General features: G+C 37.1%; 2 protein-coding genes across 2 annotated transcripts; one reads left to right on the top strand and one right to left on the bottom strand.

Moving 5' to 3' along the window:
• The first annotated feature begins 3,408 nt into the window (after window positions 1-3,408).
• On the top strand, window positions 3,409-6,376 carry LOC144709368 (Snf1 kinase interactor-like protein). The gene is made up of 3 exons (XM_078582910.1): window positions 3,409-3,602; window positions 4,870-5,156; window positions 6,064-6,376. Exons 1-3 carry the CDS (start codon window positions 3,503-3,505, stop codon window positions 6,244-6,246), a joined length of 570 nt encoding a protein of 189 aa, XP_078439036.1. The 5' UTR covers window positions 3,409-3,502; the 3' UTR covers window positions 6,247-6,376.
• A 651-nt stretch (window positions 6,377-7,027) lies between these two features.
• Window positions 7,028-10,548, bottom strand: LOC144709367 (Pre-mRNA cleavage complex II protein family). Its single transcript, XM_078582909.1, has 9 exons — window positions 10,294-10,548; window positions 10,115-10,212; window positions 10,010-10,043; window positions 9,347-9,513; window positions 9,063-9,246; window positions 8,239-8,419; window positions 8,050-8,161; window positions 7,703-7,830; window positions 7,028-7,190 (listed from the first exon to the last, which is right to left on the bottom strand). The coding sequence occupies exons 1-9, from the start codon at window positions 10,455-10,457 to the stop codon at window positions 7,116-7,118; spliced, it is 1,143 nt and encodes a 380-aa protein (XP_078439035.1). The 5' UTR covers window positions 10,458-10,548; the 3' UTR covers window positions 7,028-7,115.

Here is a 10,548-nt window from a genome sequence, read left to right as displayed (position 1 = left end):
GTTACAAAAAGAGTGGATTTTTTTCCTATGGATTGTGTAGTCTTCCAGGCAAAAATAAAAATAAAGTATTTATTTGAAGACCATGTTGTAATAATTGACCATAGTCAATGATTAGCCGATGTCAATCTTGAAATATCTTTAGTTGATGGTTCATGGTGTTGGCGATTATATATGCGGATGACTCTTTACACAAACTATGCATGTTCACACCCATACTATGACCACTATCATGGGCCATGGGGAATGAGTGTGTATTGTAGAATGGTGGCCAACCCAATGTCAATCAAGAAAATGGTTACCACATACTTCCATATGCAGATCTTTCCAAGATGAAAGAATGGTGCGATTTTTGAACTCATGCTTGGTAGGTATTCTCTTTGGGATATCCATAAAACACTCTAGTAGTGGCATGAGAGTGATGGGCATAATGTAGGGAGCCATTTGAATATAAATTGGTGCCAACATTATCTAACATTTTCACTATGGGTGAACAAGTGGTCTTTAGTTTTTCCCATGGGGAAATCCTGGGAAAAACTACAACAATATCTAAGCAGGTGATCAATCCTATCCATTTGTTTTTTTTGTATGTTGCCCTCAATGCATGAGTGATAAACAAGAAATCGGGGTTAATTTAGCTGTTTAAGTATTGAATCAGTGAATTTTAAGTTTAATTTGTATGTTCTATGATTTTATATATATTCAAGGAATTAAATCTAATTTTATAAAAGCCAAAGAGTCAAAAATAATTATAGGAAGGTAAGAAAATATAATCATATTTAATGAATTTTATAGCCATAAATAATAATTAATTTTATCCAAATTATAAAATAATTTAATGAATTTTATAGCCAGAAATAATAATTAATTCAAATTTAATTATCTTAATTGGCACTTTGGTAGCACTGAATGAAGGGGAGTCGAGACAAGCATGTGTAACATTGGTGATTGTAACAAAGTGATTTTACCATTGCAAACTTTTGCGGAGATGGTGGAGGATAATTGCTGGCATGCAACGGAGAAAGGTAAGAGGTGTGTAACTCTAATTTCTGGTGGAGAAGAAGATGAAGGCGTGGATGCGTTACTAGAAGTGAAGTTGATGGTGGCATGCAAGGTTGTGAAAACCTAGATTATCCTTGGAATCGATAACATAGGAAAAAGTATGCAGAGGTGAGTCTGAAAAATATGAAGATTACATTAACATTGTCATCACGTTGTCAATAGGCCGAGTGATACTTTCTCCTTATGAGTCTTGTTCTGAACATTGCTCCCTCAATCCTTCGCTCTCAAAACTCAAGAGCGGACCCAAAAAAGACTTTGATTGATAAAATCACTCAAAAAATTTAAATCTTGAATAAAATCCAAGGGTCACCATTATAGAACGATCAGGAGGCTATTTATAGATCCAAGATATGGTGGCTAGAAGAAGTTAGTTACAGAATTATAATTAAAATTTCAGCTTGGAACTTCTTTTAGATCATTATATATCTCAATATGAAGTTGGAATTAATCTGGGTCCTTTATTTTTTCTCTCTCCACGTCATGCCAGCATGGTGTGGAGTCCTCAAATTTCCTATGATTTTGTGTCGTAATCCGCTTTACATCCATTATCTAATAATTCACTGACATGTATCTCAGATTGGCCAAAATGTGCTAATCATTGGCATGATTTTCCCTGCTTCAAATCATCGTGACCAATATTCTTCCCCCCAATATTAACTTTGACTTCCTTCAAGCTTATCATGTAATTGATTAATTTTATCATAGTTATGGGAAGAATGAGAGGCATATTTGCTTAATATTAAGCTTGAAAACCTTGATATATATTTTCCAATAAACTATGATGTCGAGGTTCAGTGGAAAACTACATCTCTTTGAAGGATAAATTGACCCAGACCATTGCAAACAGGAAAGAAGAAACATAATAAATGGTCTTCATCATATACTTCACATGATTGAATCATAACATATATATGGTGATTACTATTAAACAAAAGTGCTTCCAAGTGCCTGGAAAATAACTGCATGGTATAAAGAGAGAGTATAATACATAATAGGGCCTCCCAACCTTCAATTGGATGATTTTACGACTATATCTTGCAAATCATTGGTGATTTAAACTATCTCAAAATTACATTTGTTGATATTTATCATTTATTGAACTTTATCATTAACTAAAAGCTTGATAAAAATTTAAAAAATTGGTGATTTAAAGTATCTTAAAAGTACATTTATTGAAATTTATCATTGACTAAAAACTTTATAGAATTAAACTGTCCAGTAATTCATGACATTGATATCACATAAAATTAGATTATAAGGGTGTGCTATATTTCATTCATAAATTGTATACCAATTAGTAATCAGCATCAGACATGATTGACTCGAGTAGTAGATATTTACATAACCATGCAAGGTCTGAGTTGATGTTTAGTGTCATTAATATATGGTGACTTCAAGTACTATGCATACGTTTAATTATGGATTATGTACTTTTTACAATACAACGTATTTGATCAGAATATCAACGATGCGGGGAATTGACCTGAGCATATCTGCTTGAAGTGTAATTGAGAAAAGTTGGTGTAATGTTATGTTAATATAAAAGCTTCAATGAAGCATGAAAATTGGCAATTCAAAACCAGAATATGATTAACCTTACAATAAAACATAATAATAAGTGTTAACGTAATTGATTTACGAAAAGTTAAGCATACCTATTTCAGTAGTATTAATTTAATATATTAGTGTTCTTTAATATTCCTATTCACATATATACATAGTTTTGACAGAATATCAACCCAGAAGATCTTAAAGTGATATTCTGTGTGAGTTTCCTTCTTCCATTTATGTTCATTTGATTTTTTCCATTTATTTTGGGTTGTTAATGAAGTTCATTAACATTCTCATTCACAAATATACATAGTTTACAGAATATCAACCCAGAAGATCTTAAAGTGATGAATGTGTGTTTTCTACTTCCATTCATGTTCATTTTATTTTTTTCCATTTATTTCGGGTAATTAATGAAGTTCATTAACATTCTTATACACAAATATACATAATTTACAGAATACCAATGGAGAAGATATTAAAGTGATATTGTGAGTTTTATTCTTCCCTTTATGTTCATTTCTTTTTTCCACTTATTTGGGTAATTAACTGTGCTCGTTACCATTCTTATTCACATTTATGCATAGTTTAAATAACATTCATAAATTAAAATTGCGCGTTTTCTTCTTGCATTTATTTCCTGTAATTAATGAAGTTCATTAATATCATGTGATAATATCAGGATAGTTGACCCCAACAAACAACTGTCAAGTTCATTGAAATATATCATTAAAAATTAATAACGTGACACTGATAAGTTATGTGGAGTATTAAATATGCGAATATCCCACATCAAAGAAATATGAAATGGGATGAATGAGCAAAGAAAGAGGAAGAAGAAAGCGGCAGAACTCCAAATGCTAGAAATTTGAGATCGTTCATCGAGATCGCCATGGATGCGGAGGAATCGAGGAAAAAGAGAGTTGTAATCGTCAACGGATTCTCCACAACTTCTCCACCGCGCATCTTCTGGAACTCTCGCAAGAGATCCGGTTCGATTTGCTCGTTTTGATCCTCATAATCAATAAATCCCGTCGATTGTTTGTTAATTAGTCCCGATCGCAAGTTTTTTCAGTGAATTTCGCTCTTCGAGATTGTAGTCCACTCTCGGAATTTCCCATTTTTCTTCAAATCGCTTGAGACTCAGGTCGTTTCTTCCGAAGATCCTTAGTCAGTGTCGAGAATCTCTAACGATTTGAATAGTTCGTTTTTCCCGCCAATCTACTCGTCCCGATCCCGAAATTCTTAAATCCTTCAGATCCGAGATGATTTCTTCAGTTGGCATTGAAAATTTGCAGCAGATCTCTTGCGATCTCCGTTGGAGAAATTTACTTCTAAAATTTCCTACTATTCTTCTCAAATCGAAAGATCTAGTACGTTTCTCCCGGCAATCTACTCATCCAGCACGTTCTTTTAGACCGGCGTCGAGGATTTGAGATCCAGATCTCAAGTCCGATTGCATAATTTCTTCTTCGAGACCGTCGTCTACTCCTGAATTTTCCTCTTTTTTCTCATAATCGCGAGAGATCCAATAGGAATTTTCCGTCGATTGCTTCTGAATAACTGGATCGGCGTCATGAACAACGGATCTAGATCGCACATTCCATAAAGAATATTCATCTTCCTTTTTTGATCCCAAGAGATCAGGTATGATTTTTCTTGCCGATTGCATGTGAACCACTCGATCGGCGTCAAGAATTAAGGATCTGGATGGCACATTACATAGAGAATATTACTCTTGACCGTCTTCTTTTTTCTGAATTTTCCTCCTCTTCAAATCGCACAAAGATCCAGAACGTTTCCCCCATCGATTTCTTGATCTGCATCTCGAATTCAAGATCTGAATCACAAGCCCAATTGAGAAATCTCCTAAATCCTTGCATAAGTAGTAGACAATATACCTTGATACTGTTGATCATTCTTTGATTCAGAGAATCATCCCATCTTAATTGAAAAAGGAAATATTTTTTCAGGAAAAAATCTAGTTCTGCTTCCTTCTTGCTCTCTAATTGTTTTTTTCTTTCTACGTTTTTTAATGGTTGATTCTGCGTAATTATTTTCAACATCTTCTTTTTTCTTTTGTTTTTGTATATCTTGTTGTGTATCTGATCCAAGATTTTTTGATTTGTTGAACAGGTTCTTACGGCTATTATAATAACTAAGAACCAAGCCAACGTTCTTTTATGCTTTATGTGATTTCTTCTTTGTTTACTTTTACTCTTCTGAGATAAATTTGTCCTGATGGTAGTTCCTATATAGGTAATGGGAGGAGTTTGGAGAAGGCAATTGAGGAAGCAAAGGCCATTGACGAGGACGAGGGCGCCGCCATCGCCGTCGCCGACTCGCTCTCCGATCGCCGCCGGTCTCTCTTCGAGCCGCTGGCACCGTCCGGTGGCCGGATATCGAACGAAGACCTTCTTCCGCCTCCGGACTTCGAGGCGGTGAGCTACCCGAAGGGTTGGGTGGTGGGGAAGAAGAGGAAGCTTGTTAATGTGGATGTGGTGGAGAGCATGAGGAGGATTGCTGTTCAGGAGATGAACAGGAAGGTGAGCAACCCCAATTCCCCAATTCTTGTGTTTTTCATATTCTGATGGGCAAAATTCAATCTGATTGATCGAGGACTGATCAATCATACCGGCGCATCGGGGGACCGAATTCGGTCCTTGATCAGCCAATCCGCGTTCGTTCGGATTGGTGGGGCCCTCGTGCATGAATGGATGACATGTTATTCATCTATGAGGGATGATCACAAAATTATCATCGTCGTCGTCATCCTTGTCACAGACGAATGACCGAGGGCGATGATGACTCGTCATCTCCCCTCATTATCGGCTCCTCAGTAAAAACAGAGTAGACATGATCGTTCTGTTCTGTTTGTTTTAAACGAACAAAAAATTTGCACAAAAGAACCGCACAGCGCCTTGTTATTTGTTGTGTTCTTTTTTTTCCAAAAACGAACAAAATTAGCACATTTGCACAATTCCCACGTTCGCAAAAAACTAGAACAAAATTTGCACAAAGCGAACAAAAGAACCGCACACGGGTCTGTGTGATGTTCTGTTCAAATTTGTTTTTGTTATGTTCAGAAAACCGAACAGAACGAACAATTCGCACAAAAAGAACAAAACAACCATGTCTAAAACAGAGGAAGTGACAAGGATGAAATTATCATCATCATCATCCTAACCACAGACAAATGGCTATGATGACGATGACTCGTCATCAGCCCTCATCATCTAAAAATAGATGAAGTTATAAAGGACGAATGTCCTGAGACGATGATTAGTCACAGCCCCTCATCGCCTCATCATCTGAGACAACGGACGATGAAACAGTCGTCATCGTTATCCATCAACAATTCATGGATAAAGGACAATGATGATGACGAGCTCATCGTATTCATCATCATCTAAGTGAAATCAATGAGGATGATGACGAGTCGTCATTGCACAGGACCGGGAGATTGACGGCCTTAGCGAGCAGCTGGAAGAAGACTCGCGGTGCCTGGAGCACTTGCAGATGCAGCTGCTGGACGAGCGGAGGAAGAGGGCAGATCTAGAGAGGGAGAATTCTATGCTTCATGATCAAATCTCCATGCTCATGGCCATGCTCCGGGACGATGCCGACACCCAGTAGGACAGTTTCCTGATCTTCTTCTGTATCATATCCTTCCATTTTTCGAAAAGTATTCTCTTATTTGTGCATAAGTTCATGGAATTTGGGTGTGCTCTACAGGAATGGATTCGCTGGAGAAGATTGAATGTGATTAGGGTGTTATTGAGCCATCAACTTGGATAACGAGGATTTGAATTCATCGATCCATCAATCAGATGGATTGATTGTCTATGTCGATCAAATTGGGGGATACGAACAATGGTTGGATTGAATTCCAATCAGATACAAAGAAATCGGTCGTACCGATTTATCTTTATCGATCTCGATCAAGATCGACGCTCAGATTTTTTGACACATATTTTTCATCGATCTCGATCAAGATCGATCCATTAATCAGATGGATCGATTGTCTATGTCGATCAAATTAGTGGGTACGAACAATGGTTGGATTGAATTCCAATCAGATACAAAGAAATCGGTCGTACCGATTTATCTTTATCGATCTCGATCAAGATCGACGCTCAGATTTTTTGACATATATTTTTCATCGATCTCGATCAAGATCGATCCATCAATCAGATGGATCGATTGTCTATGTCGATCAAATTAGTCGGTAAGGAACAATGGTTGGATTGAATTCCAATCAGATACAAAGAAATCGGTCGTACCGATTTATCTTTATCAATCTCGATCAAGATTGACGCTCAGATTTTTTGACGTATATTTTTCATTCTGCCTGCGGCAATTGATCCAAAGGAAGATCAGTTGCTTTGACAAACAGGAGGAGCAGCCCAAAATTGGATCCTGGAAAGTTCTTAGCAACAGCATGGAAATTATGAATGATGAATCGAACATCAAAGTATGTGAAATAATGACCATAATGACAAGCCTCAAATGTCCATCCCAGCGGGGTCCAGCCTGTTGAGCACATTGCTGGACATGTAGGGACACATGAATCCTCTGACCTGGTTTTCCAAGTCAAATATAATATCATAATTACCTGATATCGATGATAACGATGATGATGATGCGGACAATGACGATGAACATATTGATGATGATAAAAATGATTTGAGTAGTTATGATTATGGCTGTACATTGGGAGATATGAAGGTGGTGATGACGCCAATGATAATGATGGTGATAATTATACAGAGGTCATGGATTCAGACATGTGGAGCACTATCTTTCTTAAAAAAAAGATAGTGTTATTTAATCCAGACATGTGGAGGTCCTCATGAAGATATGAAGGTGGTGGTGATGATGACCATGACAGTCCCTATGACAATGACAATTATGACACTCATGATGATGATGATCCCAATGATTATGATGACAATTATACGGTGGATAGGAGTGTCTATGATAGTGATAATGATGATGACGTTGAGTATTTTACCTAATGCAGACATGAGGAGACCCTGATGAAGCTATGAGGGAATGATGATCATGAACATGATGATGACTAGTAGTTTACCTGAAGTAGACATGTGGGGATCCTGATGAGACCCTGCAGCAAGACGTCTACCTTCTCCAGATCACAGAGAGGAACAGGGGTGATCACATAGAGCACATCTTTGAATATGTCAATCCCTCGAATGATCCCTGAAATCAAATTAAATCAATACTATTGACAGGAAATTGGTTAAAAGAGGAAATTGAGGATGAAAATGATTTGACTTGATACCAAAAAGTCAACTCAGACAAAACCAGCAAAGATAAGCATCTGACGTTTTGAAAAATGAAGCCGGGACAAAGATTCAGGATTTTTTATACCCAATTTAAGAAGAAATGATTTCCTAAATTAAGAAACATAAATCTTACCAAGGCCGACACACCAAGGGAGATGATCTTTCGAATTTAGAGATTCTTTTGAGCTGATTGCCAGGCCAACAATCGTGGCATTCAAACTATGAAACCGCTCGCTGTCGGGAACCTAATATTGGGAGCCAAAATAATAAAAAATCCTAGAAGTTCAAGAAATATTGGAGTCATTACGTGATTTAGACTTACATGGCAATGAAGGTGTCTGATTTTAATTCCTGAGATAGAAACTTTGTAGGGAGGAATCGATGCTAAGACACGGGCAAGATCCTTGCTGGTTGATATATTACTTTCTGCAGGAACAATTTGCCGAAAGTAGGAAACGATTCGATTTTCCCGGAGTTGTTGAGCTTGCTTTTGAACAAGTATGCTGCAGAATTAATTTCCAATTCGAATGTTGAAAGTTACCTTCTTTAGTATTAACTTTTAAAATTTCTACTTTCGGTTGGGTAAAGAAATCCAGCACGAGGCTACAACGTTTGGTTTCTTGTAATTCGGGTGATTAAGAAACATGCACGAGTATCTCTCTTATAAAAACCGATCAAGTAAATTGTACCTTTTTTTAGTGCATTTCTACCTTCAAATGGGCGAACAATCCATCATGAGGCTATAATATGTGGCTTCTCATTATTCAGGTAATTATCTTTATTATACACATTGTTTATAAAATGCCATTTTGAAAGTTCATTTTTTTTATTTTCTGACGTTCATTTTAAATTTTCTGATTTCAACTGGGAAAAAAAGATTCAGCATCTGGCTATAGTGTTTTAGTTTCTCGACATTCAGGTGTTTAACAAGCTAACAGACTTATCTCTTTGATAAACAGATGATTCATAAAATGCCATTTCAAAAGTTAAAATTTTATTTTTTGACTTTAGCTTAAAATGCTTACTTTCAAAATAGACAAAAATATATAGTAGGAGGGTGTAATGTTAAGTTTCTCATGATTAGGGATATTAAGAAGCATGCATATATTAAAAAATGATCATTTAAAATAAAAGCTAAAAACTTACGTTTCATTGAAAGAGTTGGTGCATGGAGCCGCAATGTTTATCATGGAAACATCATCCTCTTTATTTCCATCCAACCAGAATGCGCCAGCTGGCAGATTTTTAGCCTCTGAAGTTGTACGTATCTGCACCACATGGGTGGGCTTCATAAACTGTATCATCTCAACTAATAGATCATAGCCAATGCCTGAGAAAACGAGAAAATGGATAAACAAAAAAATGTTCAAATGCTGATCTTGTGAACTAAAAACATTTCGATTTAATTTTAAATTGTGGAAATCTGATACCTTTCACCCACCCAGGCGTGTTAATGACAAGAGGAAGCATGGAGATGACAGGTTTTTCCGGCTTTGTAAGTCGATGCTCGTCAACGAAATAGTCAAAAAGATGGAAAATACGAGCCAAATAAGCTTTTGGATCTCTTTTTGATGAAATATCACCAAAGAAGTGGCACCTAAGACGGAAATATGAAAAATTTATACAATAGAGAAAAAAAACAAACGAATCTCAAGGGTGGAGTTTATGAATTGGACAGGGTTAAGGATTGAGGGTATAGGGTTTAGCACAAACTGGAGTAGCATTCAAGCATGAACAAGGATGCATTCAAACTTTAGCCTCCTCACAGTTGCTTTTCATAATTCTTTACCTTGAATAACTAGTACTAAATCCAATCATTCTATCCTCACTGTACCCAATAACTGTGAACAATTTAGGGTTTTGGCATGAACTGGAGTAATATTCAGACATTTATAAGTTTAAGGTTTAGGGTTTAGCATGAACTGGCGCAACATTGTGGCATTCGACCCTTTGTTTTTTCAAATTCAGCTATAAAAAACTAACAGGAAATCCAGTCACTAGATCCTCACTCCGCCCAAGAACTATGAACAATTGACCAGCAAAAGAACACAGCATTCAAATTCATGGCAGAAGGAAGAAATATTAACCCTTACTTTAGCGGGGCCTTGACCGAAATGGCCGCCAAATCTGTGAATTCTAAAAAAATAAGCTGAAAACTTCAGAAAGCAATCAAGAAACGAGACGACGAGAAAACTCGCCTTCACACTGTTCATCAATAAGATGCAAGGAGAGGCATCCTGGCAGCGAGAACTCCGGCTGGCCAACATCGGTGTCCAAAAACCCCACTCGATCATACCTGAACAAGTTCTTCCATCAATCATCAGTCCGCCAGAAAGAATTTCAAATCTGCGAAACCGGAAGAAAAACCTAAATCGACCTATGCAGGAGCACGTTACAGAGATGGCGTCCGAAGGTGCTCTTGCCGCTGTTCTTAGGTCCGCAGATGAAGATGATCGGCGTAGAAGACGGCGGCGATCCGTAGATTATCGACTCTGCTGCCTCCGTCCATTGAAATGGTATGATGATCTCGGGATGAGACATTGCGGAATCAAACCGAGTTGAAGAAAGATTGGCGGCAATCGCAAGACCAACGAAGAAAATTTTGATAATGGTGATAGAAGCTTGGCTTCTT

This window comes from Wolffia australiana, chromosome 11 (genome assembly GCF_029677425.1).
Source record: "Wolffia australiana isolate 7733 chromosome 11, ASM2967742v1".
NCBI classification, from domain to species: Eukaryota; Viridiplantae; Streptophyta; class Magnoliopsida; order Alismatales; family Araceae; genus Wolffia; species Wolffia australiana.
Note: the sequence above shows the minus strand (reverse complement) of the source record. Positions and strands in the feature narration are given on the sequence as shown.

Excerpts from the sequence above, each read along its gene's own strand:
- LOC144709368 (XM_078582910.1), top strand. The coding sequence starts at position 3,503 with ATGGATGCGGAGGAATCGAGGAAAAAGAGAGTTGTAATCGTCAACGGA. Across the intron at positions 3,603-4,869 it reads GAACTCTCGCAAGAGATCCG|GTAATGGGAGGAGTTTGGAG; the intron begins GTTCGATTTGCT and ends GTTCCTATATAG. Across the intron at positions 5,157-6,063 it reads TTCAGGAGATGAACAGGAAG|GACCGGGAGATTGACGGCCT; the intron begins GTGAGCAACCCC and ends GTCATTGCACAG.
- LOC144709367 (XM_078582909.1), bottom strand. The coding sequence starts at position 10,457 with ATGTCTCATCCCGAGATCATCATACCATTTCAATGGACGGAGGCAGCA. Across the intron at positions 9,514-10,009 it reads TCGGTCAAGGCCCCGCTAAA|GTGCCACTTCTTTGGTGATA; the intron begins GTAAGGGTTAAT and ends TTTCCGTCTTAG. Across the intron at positions 7,831-8,049 it reads CCCTTGGTGTGTCGGCCTTG|GGATCATTCGAGGGATTGAC; the intron begins GTAAGATTTATG and ends ATTTGATTTCAG.